Consider the following 15779-nt stretch of genomic DNA (forward strand, 5'->3'; position numbering starts at 1 on the left):
TGAAACAAGCTATATCACTGTAATGTATCCCCATGTATTTGTGGCAGATGAAACATCCCTTTAGACTTGGTCCTTAGCTTATCCTTCCGATTTATAACGTGACTCTCTTACATTTTTTTAAAGAAACATGATAAAGAATCCGCTCGCGCTATCTGAAGAGGAAATCCAAAAGATGATGCTGAGTTATCTTGACAATTTCTGTCAAATGGATAATAGCTTGGCTCTTCCTAAGCTGCGTGAAAGATCCCAACTCCAAGCCTATCTGACTGGTTGGAGGGATGCAAAATTAGAAAAACTTGAGCAGCAGTGGAAGAAATGGGTGAGTGAGGATGGAAAGGAAAACCTTTTTACCATTAGCATCTTGTGATTCATTTGTAGAATTTTTGTTTTTGTTAAATGATGAGGCTGGAGTAATAATCTGGTTGATTTTGCTAAATATTACAGCATTGCATCCTAAAGTGAAAGTCAGGTCTTAAAAACAGATAGACTTAAACATATAACTGACAGACACGATCCATCACAATCTCAGGAAGTTCCAGCAACTCTTTTGGTCTTCATGCTTGCTTGCATCTTCCCTCCTCTGGATTCTGCCAGGCAAGGGGAGTTAAAATCAGCCCCTTACATTCTGTTTCCTGAAAAATAAAGAGGGCTCTTTCTACTTTAATGTAATGGTTGAAAAATATATTTTGCACCCTTTCCTCTGCAGCTTAGTGGGCTAGTTTCATATCCTTTCATCATGCAATGACTTATTCAGGTATTTATGAAACATGTCAGAGTCAGTAGCTGTTCTTTTAATTCCGTTTACTTAATAGGTTGGATCAGAAAAATGAAACCCTTCACTTTGCGCAGAAGTGTTGTCTTTGCGAGAATTTGACTACTCAAAAAAGTGGCAGTCACAAATAGCACACTGCAGTCTAATATTACTGAAACACCCGCTGAATGGCATGACTACAACAGTACTGGTGGATGCTGAGAACAAAATGTTCTCTATAACTGAAGCAATCAATACCATTTTTGTTGCCAGCTAGAAATCCAGACAGGCGTTAACTTTCTGCAGAACTTGAATTTACGTGAGGAAAGACATGCCCTCAGCCCAACATGTGAAAAGCTGTAGCCTTGAAGCTCCCTGAATTGATAACAGATTTTGTGTTTGTTTGGTTTAATGCGGAAACTCTATAATGAGCAGAAATCTGTTTCTATCAATAATCATCCAGGACTAAGTACATACAGATCACTGTTCCAGATTGTTGTGATGAGTGTTAAAACGTTCACCTTGGCACCACTCAATTTACTGATGCTGAAGTGTTATCATTTTATGTTTGGGTGAACAGTTTCATTTGCTTCCCCAAGCAGCAAGTCTCTGATCTGTTCACCTTCACCTTTCTATCTTGATTTATTTTTTCAAATGTGAATTGACAGTTTCAATTCATGGTTTCTTCACTCAGGTTTTCTACATGCAAGTCCGCATTAGCCATTACATACATAGTGAGTGGCCTCATGATATTTAGAAGTTCATACGACTCGTTAGACAAAAAAAGACCAAAGTCCGTCTAGTTCGCCTTCAACCATCCTGGTAGTCACATGATACAACGAGAATGGAGTTGTTGACTAATCATGGCAAAAAAATTGTGTCAGACCTATACCAAGCCATAAGATGTCCCTATTCAATATTGGCTCCAGTTTTGGAAAAAAACGTGGTTACAGATCTTTGAGGACATCACTTTCAATCATAGAATAATACAGCACAGAAGGAGGCCATTTGGCTTGTCGAATCTGCACCAGCTATTTGAAGAGCAATGGAGTTAGTTCCACTCTCCCGCTCTTTTCCCATACCCCTGCAATTTTTTCTCCTTCAAGTATTTATTCCATTCTCTTTAGAAGATTACTATTGGATTTGTATTCACCACCCTATCAGGCAGTGCATCCCAAATCCTAACCACTCATTGCGTAAAAATGTTTTCCCTCATGTCTGTATCCTCCTCAAAGCCTTCATGTCCTTCCTAAAGTGTGGTGTCTAGCTGAGGCCAAACTAGTGTTTTATATAGGTCGAGCATAACTTTATGGCTTTTGCACTCTATGCCTCAATTTTTAAAGCCTAGGTCCCATATACTTTATTAACTTGTCCTACCACCTTTTAGCTGTAAATAAATGCAAGAGAAGGTGTAGGGATTGACATAGAAGCTTTCCTTAGAGGCCCAATATCAGACCTCAGACCTCACCAGTCAGGTACAAAAATTAATTGAATTTCTAGGCCAATATCTTTTTACAAATTGCAAAGAAAAAGAAAATTTGTTCTAGAAGTGGTTTGTGTAAGTTCTCCATTAGTAAAGGGATATAGATAGTGCCTTAAAACTGTGGGGACCCTGAAATTCCACAGCAAGCTCAGCACACCCATAACTTCAGTGGGAGTACATCAGAATGGCTGAAAACTAGACCAAGTGAACATTCTGTGATGGCTTTGTGGGGACCGAGCCTCCGCCCACCTCTTTCTAGGCTGTCGCTGTAAGGGGAGGCAGAGACTTCAATAATCAATTATTCCTGGGCACCATATAGGCCTAGATTGAGGCCTGCACCTTCAAAACTTTGGGTAGAAGATTGTAAAAACACTTTTTGAAGTTAGCCCACTTTATAACCTACAAATTTCATGCAGGGAGAGACCAGACCACCATTCCACTCCTCCTCCGTGCTTAGTACTGCTGAACATTCTGGCTTTATGCCAATGCCTGATGATGCCGGGGTCTGCCATTTTGTATGATAATTAAGGGACCTTCCCTTCATCCCGTGATCGTTGCAGGGTCAACAGCAGCAACTTTTGCTGAGATGCGTTGCCTTGCAAATTTTCCAGGCCAGTGTATTCTACAGCATTAGAAACTGTAGTTCGTACTTACTGAAAAAAGCAGTTACTGTTTTTGATGGATTATAGAGAGATTTTCTGTTTATGTCCCTCTTTGTAGGACAAGTTAAAACTCAAGGAATTGGGACATGGCAACCGGGTCAAACTGGTCGCTCTACAGGAACGCACAAGAGACAAAATTAAACTGTGTGAGGAAGAAAACGAAAGAGCTGCTGAAGAAGTGAGCAAGGTAAGCTGGATCTAAAAGATAGGTAATGGTAACTTGTGATTGGGAGTGGAAAACCGAAGAAGCAAACTGTTTGGAGTGACCTGGAGTTTACGGTTTACAGTTAATTTGCTCACACAGAGCTATGGTGGGGCACTATTCAATTTGTAACCTGTGGCATAACTCAAGTGTTGGGAGCTGCACTTCATACTCTACAGTCTCAGACCGATAGACCAATATAACGACAGCCTTAGAATGATGTCCCAGCAAGCGCGGAAAACCAGGCTATAATAAGAACTCAAGTCACCAACCAGCTGAAATTATCTATTGTGGTCAGTGTCAGACATGTTTCCCACGTCTCACCTGTACTTTTGGTAGCATCACTGTGAAAAAGGCGAAGCCAGGTGGTTTAAAAAGTCAGACAGCTGCTAATAGTATGGATATATTATTATATGATACGAATAGGCTACAGACTGCTGACAGTATCATCTCTTCTACTTAGAAATACATGGGGGGAGGGGGGTGGGGGAATTGTCATACGCCCCATTTCGGGCAGATAATTACCGCCCAGCGGAAGTTGGAGGGAAGAGATGGAAAATTCGACTCTTTAACTGTGACACCGCTTCATAGCTCTTTGGGGCAGGTTCCGGTCGGGAGCGGGACGGTATCCATCACCGCCGCACTGACCAGGTTAGCACGCCAGTGATGACATGCCGTGTTGCACTAATGTGTAGCAACGTCCCTCCCCTTCAGTTAAAAGAGAGGGACACTGCAAGGCCTCATGATGCCTCCGTAGCGCCCAAGCCAGGGTTCAGCCAAGCCAGACGGGGTGCCGGGCTGCCTGTTGGTGGCCGGGCCGCACCTGCAGCCGCCATTGTCAGGCCGACTGCAAGTTGGCCAACAATTAAAAGAAAATGGTGGCCGCACAGCCCAGTCACTGGCAGCTTCCCGCTTCCCGAAGCTGTCAGTGTCACCGACCGGCGGCGGCTGTGCTCCCGCGGGGCAATTTCCCCCACAGGGCGGGAAAGGGGTCACCGCCAGGCGATAAGGGGGCAGTTGTGGATGGGTTGCACCTCCACCTGCCCCCGGTTGGTAAGGCCTTAGAGGCGGTAACGGCCCTTAAAAAAAACAGAGGGGCAATTTCGGTCCCATAAAATTTACAACACTGAAACAGGCCATCCGGTCCAACCAGTTCGTGTTGGTGTTTATCCTCACAGAAGCAAATAGTCCTGATCATATTTACCTCCCCTGTTCCAATATCTAATTATCGACTTTTCCTTCATTCTTCTATCCAATCTAATATTGAATAGTAACATAGGGGGAAATTTTAACCCCCCTAAACAGGTAGGTTTGGGTTGGATGCGATGAAAAAAATCCTAAAAATCTCAAATCTGACCCTGATCCGCTTACTTCCAGTTTTAACGGCGTGCGGGCGACCAATCCACTCCCAGGAAGTGGGGTTGGTCAGTTAAATAGTATAAAGACTCTGCGTGCCTCAGATTTAATCTCCATTTTTAATTCACGGCCAGTCGGATTTCCCGACCCGCCCCCCGCAATGTCTCCAACTCCTCCGACCCATCGATACATAGAAAATAGGTGCAGGAGTAGGCCATTTGGCCCATCGAGCCTGCACCGCCATTCAATACGATCATGGCTGATCATTCACCTCAGTACCCCTTTCCTGCTTTCTCTCCATACCCCTTGATCCCTTTAGCCGTAAGGGCCATATCTAACTCCCCCTTGAATATATCCAGTGAACTGGCATCAACAACTCTCTGCGGTAGGGAATTCCACAGGTTAACAACTCTCTGAGTGAAGAAGTTTCTCCTCTTCTGTCCTAAATGGCCTACCCCTTATCCTAAGACTGTGTCCCCTGGTTCTGGACATCCCCATCATCGGGAACATTCTTCCCGCATCTAACCTGTCCAGTCCCGTCAGAATCTTGTAAGTTTCTATGAGATCCCCTCTCATCCTTCTAAACTCCAGTGTATAAAGGCCCAGTTAATCCAGTCTCTCCTCATATTTCAGTCCCGCCATCCCGGGAATCAGTCTGGTGAACCTTCGCTGCACTCCCTCAATAGCAAGAACGTCCTTCCTCAGATTAGGAGACCAAACCTGAGCATGATCTCTCCATCCCTCCTCTCCGCTCCCCGGCTGTGGCCTGGTGCCGCAAGCCATCCCCATCACCCCTCGGTTGGGAAATAGAGACAAAAAATTTTAATCAGGCCCTGCCGTTAAGTTCGGCAGGGTGACCATGAAACCGCACCCCCTACCCCGCTCCCTCCCCACCTCCAAGTTAATATCCAGGATATAGTTTCTGCCTCATCCACTGACCCTGGAAGCGATTTCTACAGCCTCACAGCTCTCTATGTAAAGAAGCTTCTGTTGGTCTCTGTTCTAAATCTCTTACATTTAGTCTTTGTATCTGTGGCCCCACAACGACTGAAAACAGTCTACTTCTATCTACCTTGTCCTATAATTTCATAATATTAAACACATCTGTCCTGAATTGAACAGGAGTAGACCATTCAGCCTCTCAACCTTGTTCCACCATTCAGTTAGCTCATGGCTGATCTGTATCTTAACTTCATTAACCCGCCTTGGTTCCATATCCCTTGTCTAACAAACATCTATTAATCTCAGTTTTGAAATTTTCAATTGACCTAGCCTCAACAGCTTTTTAGGGTAGAGAGTTCCAGATTTGCACCAATCTTTGTATGAAGAAGTGTTTCCGTACATCATTCCTGAATGGCACCCCTGCCCAGAAATATGTGCGCATTTCTTGTCTGCCATATTGGGAGCATAGTAGGCCGTTTAGTGCATTCGAGAAACAGGCAATCCGCAACCAAGATGCTAAGCCTGTATCTTTTCTCTTGTAGCAGTCAGCAAATATTGTAAATGCTCATCTAAACGGTTACTTGTTGCAGAAGCCATTTTCAGCACTTTTTGAAAATTGAAGGGCACATACGTTCAGTGATTGAGAAGTGGCCAGCTTGTGCACGTAATACAGGTTGAACCGCTCTTATCCGGCACCCTAGGGACCTGGCCTATGCTGGATAAGGGATTTTGCTGGACGAGGGGTGGTCACGTTAAATTGGATGGAACAGGTACTGAGCAAGGGGATATCAGGGTTGGCTGGCTTGGGGCTGAGGGTGCGGCAGAAAGATCATGGGTGAGGGGGCGGTGAATCGCGGGGTCAGGCCAGCGATTGCAGGAGTCGGCGGTGAGGAAGGACTTCAATTTGTTCATGTCGGAGTTCTGCGCATGCGCCACCCGGTGGCCGGGAATGGTGCCAGACGAGGGGTGGTGTCGCATAGGAGAGTCCCGGATAAGGGAGGTTGAACCTGTAATGTATTATAATGGAGATGAGGCCAGCCTTTAAACAGTTTTGTCGTTGCTTCCGGCTGAACTGGCACACGACAAGGAATTTTGATCAATTGTCCAGTGGTGCCACTGATCAAACCTCAGCAGAAGCAATATGTAACATCATTATATTTCTGCATGTGCAGCAGAAGGGGAGATAATCTCTAGGGAAATGGTCTTTGCAAGGTATATAAACCTAGAAATACTTTGAAGCTGCGCCCGTTTAACAGCCTCCCCCTCCCCCAGCCATATTAGTAAAGGCTGAATTATAGTCATCCAGGGCCCGTGCCTGATACAGGTATTAGGACCGTGGCATTTACAAATGAAGAGCCGAACATTTGTTTCAGGACCCCTTCCCAAAATTAGGTTGCCTTGAAAGCAGCTGTGTTCAGGACAATCGTGTGTACATGCAGTCCAACCAGCAGACCGTAAAGGAACCGATGGATGCCGCCACCAAAAAAATACGTTTTTTTTAAAAGTTACATGAATGAGGAGCACAGTTTCACTTGTGGCTCAGTGGGTAGCATTCTCGCCTCTGAGTCAGAAGGTTGTGGGTTCATGTCCCACTCCAGAGACTTGAGCACAAAAATCTAGGCTGACACTCTAGTTCAATGCTGAGGCAGTGTTGCACTGTCAGAGGTGCCATCTTTTGGATGAGATGTTAAACCGACGACCCGTCTGCTCTCTCAAGTGGACCGAAAAGATCCCATGGCACTATTTCGAAGAAGAGCAGGGGAGTTATCCACGGTGTCCTGGCCAATATTTATCCCTCAATCAACATAACAAAAACAGATTATCTGGTCATTATCACATTGCTGTTTGTGGGAGCTTGCTGTGTACAAATTGGCTGCTGCATTTCCGACATTACTGACTACACTCCAAAAAGTACTTCATTGGCTGTAAATCGCTTTGGGACATCCTGTGGCCATGAAAGGCGCTATGTAAATGCAAGTCTTTCTTTCTTTATTTCTTTTAATGCTTGTCCCAGCTCCACAGCTGTCTTGAAAATCATTGCCAGCACAGACTCGTCCCCTACTGATCTCTTCCCCCATCCCTTTCCGATCGCGCTCCATCTCCCACCTGATTGCTCCCCTCCTTCCCCCACCAGTGGGCCAATGCCTGGTGACACAGCAGCTGGAAATTTACATCTGGAGAGCATCTTGGGGATGTGGATCCTTTGACTTCAGCTCAGGTATCTTTATTAAGCAATGACTTTGGGCCAAAATTTGCTGAAAAAATAATAGCATTTGAATGACACATGCTGTTTTTAATGAGCAAATCGACCAGCAATTTGGTATATGATTTGCGCCGCTCTGCAGTTAGTTTCATGAAAACAGCATATCGCGCATCACTTCAATGTGTGTTTCATGAAGTTGCTGCATTTGCACATTAATTGCCCATAAATTCACCACAGAAAGTTAAGTCTAGTAAAGAATAATTTAAGCACCCTTTCAACGACGTGATAATTTTTAATGACAGCCAATCAACCTCTCTGGCCAAAAAATGAACAATTACAAACGTGGAGTCTCATTCCTTCAGATCGTGATGTTGGAGATTTTAGAAATGTCAAATTTTTAATTTTACATTTTTTTTCCTTACTTTTTCTTTCAGTCTCTATTTTCTCTCCCTCTTAATCCAATCCTTTTTTTTCACCTCTTTATTTCTCTTTCTGTACCTGATTTGACTCCAATTCACCCTCCTTCCCAGTCTTTCCTCTGTTTATTTCTCAAACCTTAAATCACATTGGGTAAGGGTTGGTCCTGTTGTTTACCAAGATCCCAGGTGCCCTGTTTCCATCGCGGTGCCTTTATCAGCTCGCACTTCCAGCAACTTCTAGGGCAACAAATCTTCGAGCTGAGGGGTGCAGGAAAAAGTCTAACTAACTAGGCGTGCCGTGACTAGACTCCACGTTTGTAATTGTTCACTTTATGCTTAAACAAAGGGGACTACAGTGGGATGAGGGCAGAGTTGGCTAAAGTAGACTGGGAACACAGACTAAACGGTGACACAATTGAGGAACAATGGAGGACTTTTAAGGAGCTCTTTCATAGTGCTCAACAAAAATATATTCCAGTGAAAAAGAAGGGGGGTAAGAGAAGCGATAACCAGCCGTGGATAACCAAGGAAATAAAGGAGAGTATCAAATTAAAAACCAATGCGTGTAAGGTGGCCAAAGTTAGTGGGAAACTAGAAGATTGGGAAAATTTTCAACGACAACAAAGAATGACTAAGAAAGCAATAAAGAAGGGGAAGATAGATTACGAATGTAAACTTGCGCAAAACATAAAAACAGATAGTAAAAGCTTTTACCGACATATAAAATGGAAAAGAGTGACTAAAGTAAATGTTGGTCCCTTAGAAGATGAGAAAGGGGATTTAATAATGGGAAATGTGGAAATGGCTGAGACCGTAAACAATTATTTTGCTTCGGTCTTCACAGTGGAAGACACAAAAACCACGCCAAAAATTGCTGGTCACGGGAATTTGGGAAGGGAGGACCTTGAGACAATCACTATCACTAGGGGGGTAGTGCTGGACAGGCTAATGGGACTCGAGGTAGACAAGTCCCCTGGTCCTGATGAAATGCATCCCAGAGTATTAAAAGAGATGGCGGAAGTTAAGCAGATGCATTCGTTATAATCTACCAAAATTCTCTGGACTCTGGGGAGGTGCCATCGGATTGGAAAGCAGCTAATGTAACGCCTCTGTTTAAAAAAGGGGGCAGACAAAAGGCAGGTAACTATAGGCCGATTAGTTTAACATCTGTAGTGGGGAAAATTAACGAAGAAATAGTGGGACATCTAGATAGGAATAGTGCAATCAAGCAGATGCAACATGAATTCATGAAGGGGAAATCATGTGTAACTAATTTACTGGAATTCTTTGAGGATATAACGAGCATGGTGGATAGAGGTATACCGATGGATGTGGTGTATTTAGATTTCCAAAAGGCATTCGATAAGGTGCCACACAAAAGGTTACTGCAGAAGATAAAGGTACGCGGAGTCAGAGGAAATGTATTAGCATGGATCGAGAATTGGCTGGCTAACAGAAAGCAGAGAGTCGGGATAAATGGGTACTTTTCGGGTTGGAAATCGGTGGTTAGTGGTGTGCCACAGGGATCGGTGCTGGGACCACAACTGTTTACAATATACATAGATGACCTGGAAGAGGGGACAGAGTGTAGTGTAACAAAATTTGCAGATGACACAAAGATTAGTGGGAAAGCGGGTTGTGCAGAGGACACAGAGAAGCTGCAAAGAGATTTAGATCGATTAAGCGAATGGGCTAAGGTTTGGCAGATGGAATACAATGTCGGAAAATGTGAGGTCATCCACCTTGGGGAAAAAAAACAATAAAAGGGAATATTATTTGAATGGGGAGAAATTACAACATGCTGCAGTGCAGAGGGACCTGGGGGTCCTTGTGCATGAATCCCAAAAAGTTAGTTTGCAGGGCAGTAGGTAATCAGGAAGGCGAATGGAATGTTGGCCTTCATTGCGAGAGGGATAGAGTACAAAAGCAGGGAGGTGCTGCTGCAACTGTATAGGGTATTGGTGAGGCCGCACCTGGAGTACTGCGTGCAGTTTTGGTCACCTTACTTAAGGAAGGGGTATGGTGAGAAAGCAGGAATGGGGTACTGAAGTTGCATGTTCAGCCATGAACTCATTGAATGGCGGTGCAGGCTAGAAGGGCCGAATGGCCTACTCCTGCACCTATTTTCTATGTTTTTATGTTTCTATACTAGCTTTGGAAGGGGTACAGAGACGATTCACTAGGCTGATTCCGGAGATGAGGGGGTTACCTTATGATGATAGATTGAGTAGACTGGGTCTTTACTCGTTGGAGTTCAGAAGGATGAGGGGTGATCTTATAGAAACATTTAAAATAATGAAGGGGATAGACAGGATAGAGGCAGAGAGGTTGTTTCCACTGGTCGGGGAGACTAGAACTAGGGGGCACAGCCTCAAAATACGGGGAGCCAATTTAAAACCGAGTTGAAAAGGAATTTCTTCTCCCAGAGGGTTGAGAATCTGTGGAATTCTCTGCCCAAGGAAGCAGTTGAGGCTAGCTCATTGAATATATTCAAATCACAGATAGATAGAGTTTTAACCAATAAGGGAATTTAGGGTTATGGGGAATGGGCAGGTAAGTGGAGCTGAGTCCACGGCCACATTAGCCGTGATCTTGTTTGGTGGCGGAGCAGGCTCGAGGGGCTAGATGGCCTACTCCTGTTCCTAATTCTTCTGTTCTTATGTTCTTATTAATGTTGGGGAAGTCCAGAACCAGGGGTCACAGTCTAAGACCGAGATGAGGAGAAACTTCTTCACCCAGAGAGTGGTGAACCTGCGGAATTCTCTACCACAGAAAGTTGTTGAGGCCAATTCACTAAATATATTCAAAAAGGAGTTAGATTTCGTCCTTACTACTAGGTGGATCAAGGGGTATGGCGAGAAAGCAGGAATGGGGTACTGAAGTTGCATGTTCAGCCATGAACTCATTGAATGGCGGTGCAGGCTCTTGGGTCCGAATGGCCTACTCCTGCACCTATTTTCTATGTTTCTATGGGCCCAAGTTTCCACATGATTTGCGCCTGATTTTTAGGAGCAACTGGTGGAGAACGGACTATCTTAGAATTCGCAATTCTCCACATTATTTTTTCTGCCGTTCTAGTCAGGTAGAACAGTTCTACTTTGGAACAGAATTTTTTCTTCAAAAGGGTGGTGGGGAGGAGGAGGAGGGAGCCGACCGAACACGGGCGGGCGGGCGGGCGGGCGGGGGAGGAGGGAGCCGACCGAACGCGGGCGGGCGGGGGGGGGGAGGAGGGAGCTGACCGAACGCGGGCCGGTGGGGGGGGGGCGGAGGAGGAGGGAGCCGACTGAACGCGGGCCGGTGGGGGAGGAGGAGGGAGCCGACCGAACGCGGGCCCGGGGGGGGGGAGGAGGGAGCCGACCGAACGCGGGCCGGTGGGGGGGGGGCGGAGGAGGAGGGAGCCGACTGAACGCGGGCCGGTGGGGGAGGAGGAGGGAGCCGACCGAACGCGGGCCCGGGGGGGGGGAGGAGGGAGCCGACCGAACGCGGGCCGGGGGGGGGGGGGGGGTGGGGGAGGAGGAGGAGGGAGCCGACCGAACGCGGGCGGGCGGGGGGAGGAGGGAACCGACGAACGTGGGGGGGGGGGGGAGGGAAGGGAAGGGAGCCGACGAACGCGGGGGGTGGGGGGAGAGGGAAGGGAGCCGACGAACGCGGGGGGTGGGGGGAGAGGGAAGGGAAGGGAGCTGACCAACGCGGGGCGGGGCGGGGGGAGGGAAGGGAGCCAACGATCGCGGGAGGGAGAGAGACGACCGAACGCGGGCGGGAGGGAGGGAGCCGACCGAACGCGGGGGAGGGAGCCGACCGAATGCGGGAGGGCGGGAGGGAGGGAGCCAGAGAGGGAGCCCGAACGCGGTGGGCGGGGGGGGGCGGTGAGGGAAAGGAGGGAAGGGAGCCGACCGAACGCGGGAGGGAGGGAGCCTACCGAACGCGGGGAGGGGGAGGGAGGGAGCCGACCGAACGCGGGGAGGGGGAGGGAGGGAGACGACCGAACGCGGGGGGTGGGGGAAGGGAATGGAGCCGTTCCAGACGGCTGGCGGGAAAGAGAGAAGGCTGCAGGAAGCCTCAGAAATTGAGGAGCCATTTCCCGACGGCAAAAAGGGGAGGTCGTCGGGAAACGGCTGCCTCAACTTTCTGAGGCTTCCTGCACCCTTCTCACTGCTACAAGAAGCCTCTGTGCTGATGGCAATGTACTTTTATGAAAAAATGTTCAAAAACTAAACAGCTACAAAGAACTACAAAGAACTACAAAAATGGCCGAGTGCCAATGTTTTTTTCACACTGAGCATGCGCGAACGCTCCAACGCGCATGTGCAGCGTTGCCGGCAGGAAAAAAACTAATTTAAATAGTACCCGCCCCCTCCCACTTACAAAATCGGCGCGAGTGTAGGCTCCGCCCCCCTGGGCGCCGCGCCAAGCAGACAAGGAGCTGCAAAGCGCTCCAGAATCGCTCGTTTTTTTTCCGGTGCCGTTTTAGCCGCGAAAACGGGCACCTAGCTCCAAGGGGCGCCCGTTTTTTATCATGTGGAAACTTGGGCCCTATGTTTCTATGTGAGATGCCCTGCTCCAGCAAATCCTAGCCCATTGTAACTCTGTGGGATTATTTTTAGTATAGCTGATAGGGAGCAGGTCTTCTGCAGTCTAAAACCTTGTTACCACCCTAAGCACATCACAAAGCAAAGAATAAAAATGACAACAGCATTCAGAAATTCTTGCAACAACACTTTCTATAGTGTTGTTATTATTGATTTTAAATCCATTGGGCCTGAAATTGCACCGCGGTTGATCTTGTACAAACGCTTTCAATGCATCATCTGAAATAGTGCAAAGAGGAATTTGGTCATGAGCTCGTACCACATGGCATCATTTTACTTATATTAAACATAATCAGGAAAGATGAAAATATACGAGTTGATCTGCTTCTCATCTGATGAAAGATTACCCCGATAGCGTTGACATTTCACACGCACAGGTTGCTATGCATTTCCAGCACTTTCGTGTTTTCTTTCAGATTTCCAGCAGTCAGTTTTTCTTCTCACATTAACTGCTGATAAGCTGTTTTGATAATTAATGGCTTGCACTCTGCATGACTGTGTAATCCCAGGTGCAGCAGGATAAATTGCCACGGTGAGAATCCTCTGCACTATATCACTCATCTGTTAAAACCTTATCACCAACAAATGACTCACCCTTGAATAGATTCCATAGGTTGAGCCATGTAATCTGAAATGTATTTGCAGGAAGTCCTTGCAGATGAAGGAGCAGTGTCTAAATTCCATCTCTAAGAGACCTATGAACTTGTATCCTACGAGATAAAATTACTTAGTTCTTGCCTGTGACATATTTATAGATTTATACCAATGCAAAGATGAGATTGTTCAGACCGAGAAATGTCATTTGAGATTTTTTGTTAGGTCATTGGATACCAGTTGTCTGTGGAGAAAAAAACATATTTTAAACTGTAGTTTTGCAGCCAAACTGATCAATAATAAAGGAAGAATTAACTTGGATTTATATAGCACCCGATCACATCCTTGGGACATCTCAAAGTGCTTGGCAACCAGTGGTTTACTTTTGAAGGACAGTCACCGTTGTAATGTAGGCAGATGTGGTCGCCAATTTGCTCAGCAATGTACCAAAACCAAGAAATGAGTGAGTGACCAGTTAATCTGTTTTTGGTGGTGTTCGTTCAGGGAAGAGTATAACCCCTCTGCTCTTCAACTAGTGTCATCATACCTTTTGCGTTTTCACCTGAGGTGGCTCACAAGACTGTGGATTATTTGGCCTGAAATTCCGATCGAGGTCTTCCCGCAGGCAAACAACTGAAAAAGTTAAAAAAAGATGCGCACCTACTTGTTCTTGCTGCGCCCGCATGAACTTCCGACCCTGAGGCCTTCACTCCGATGCATCGGAGCGCGTGCATGTCTGGATGTGCGCAGGCCTGGAGCTGGAGTCACATGGCTATGGGCAGCCAATCAAGATACAGTATTTTCTCATTCATAATAATGGGAACTCCGTAAGGTTCCCATTATTATGAATGAGAAACCCCCCAAATACACAAAACACTAATAAAAATAGAAAAATACACTACATATTTAAGATTCATAAATTAAAGTTCTTATAAAAAAAATATATTTTTCCGACGTTTCGAAAAGTTTTTTTAATTATGCCTTAAAATAAACTCACCATTGTGGGGAGGGTTTTTAAACAATAAAATGTGTTTTTATAACTTTATTTTAAAATGTTTTTGTGTATTTTTAAACACTTGCGCCTTTAAAAATACGCTATACACCTGCTTTTTCAGGCGCAAGATTTTTGAGGACGTTTGCTGGGCAAGATATGCGTAAATATCGGAAATCAAGCCAGAAACTTGACAGATTGGAAAAGCCGGTTTTCAGCGCATGCACATTGCGCGCTGAAAACCGGCTTTTCCGAGGCCTTCCCGGGTCCGTAGAAACTTCGTAATGACCCGTGACATCGGAATTTCAGCACCAATGTCTCAGCCGAAAAACGCCACCTCTTAGTGCTGCACAGAAGTGTCATCCCAGCTGGTGTACTCAGTGGAAACGAACTTCTGACTCTGAGCCAAGAGTGCTACAGAGTGAGCCAAGCTATAACGAAGCTGGTAAACTGCAGCCTTGGGTCGAATTTTTCAATGTGATATATCAGCGTAGCTGACAGGTAATTTTCAACAGGAGCAGAAGAGTGGACTGTGAGGGTACTAGTCTTCACCAACTGTAGGGAACTTGAATTTGAACCAATTTGGAGGGGCATCCTGTTGAGAAGGTGAAGTAATTCTCTTGGTGCTGAAGTCCTCCATTTTTCTATTCAAAGATATTACATAGTTATTTAGTATTTACAGAAACAGGCCATCCGGCCTAACAGATCCATGCCAGTATGTTTCACGGGAGCTTTCCCACCCTTCATCTAACCTCATCAACGTATCCTATTCCTTTCTCCCTCATATGTTTATCTAGCTTCCCCTTAAATGCATCTGTGCTATTCGCCTCAACTACTCATGGTGGTAGCGAGTTCCACACTCTCTGGACAGAGCAATGGAATTGCTACAAATGGAAACAATTGAGAGCAGCTGTTAATGCAATTAAAAGTTTCATTTGTTAATTTGTCAGTTTTAGTGCCCCTTTAATGGGCCCAAGTTTGCCCCCAGAGTTAGAACGACGCACCTCCATGTGGTGCGCCGACTTTTTAGAACAGAAACGGCGGCTATTATTTACCTTGTATTCTCCCCGCAGTCCGGTTGATCCAGACCCTTGGCACAGCATAGCAGAACGCGTGGAGGGCGGAGCCAGGTGCTGGTGCTGAAAACAGTGCCGGGACCTCTGCACATGCGCACTAGAATGTGCGCGCATGTGCAGTAGCTCCTCGCATCCCAAATCTGTGCAGGCTGTGTGGGAGGGGCCTGAAGAACGCCATTCCTAGCCCTGGCCGAATGGGCTCACCGGGCATTGAAGATCGGGACTCGGGCTTCCCTCCCGTTCAGCTCCCCCCGCTTCCCTCCCTCCCGTTCAGCTCCACTCCCTCCCATTCAGCTCCCCCCCCTCCCTCCCTCCCGTTCAGCTCCCCCCGCTTCCCTCCCTCCCGTTCAGCTCCACTCCCTCCCATTCAGCTCCCCCCCCCTCCCTCCCATTCAGCCTCCCCCACCCGCCCCACCCCGTTCAGCCCTTTCCCCTCCTCCCTCCCCCCTCCACGACGTCGGCGGGGCCACCCGCCTGGCATATCACTGGGGGTGGGCCCCACCCAAAGTCC

The 15779-nt window shown here is 46.6% G+C and overlaps 1 protein-coding gene across 2 annotated transcripts in view; it reads left to right on the forward strand.

Moving 5' to 3' along the window:
• Nucleotides 1-15779, forward strand: part of LOC139234884 (limbin-like) — a 260436-nt gene that overhangs the window by 159089 nt on the left and 85568 nt on the right. For both annotated transcript variants that reach the window (XM_070865720.1, XM_070865730.1), the window contains exons 15-16: nt 124-319; nt 2955-3083. In XM_070865720.1, coding sequence (XP_070721821.1) covers nt 124-319; nt 2955-3083 — 325 coding nt within the window. The remainder of the gene's footprint in view (nt 1-123; nt 320-2954; nt 3084-15779) is intronic.

The sequence above is a fragment of the Pristiophorus japonicus genome, chromosome 2, assembly GCF_044704955.1.
Source record: "Pristiophorus japonicus isolate sPriJap1 chromosome 2, sPriJap1.hap1, whole genome shotgun sequence".
NCBI classification, from domain to species: domain Eukaryota; kingdom Metazoa; phylum Chordata; class Chondrichthyes; family Pristiophoridae; genus Pristiophorus; species Pristiophorus japonicus.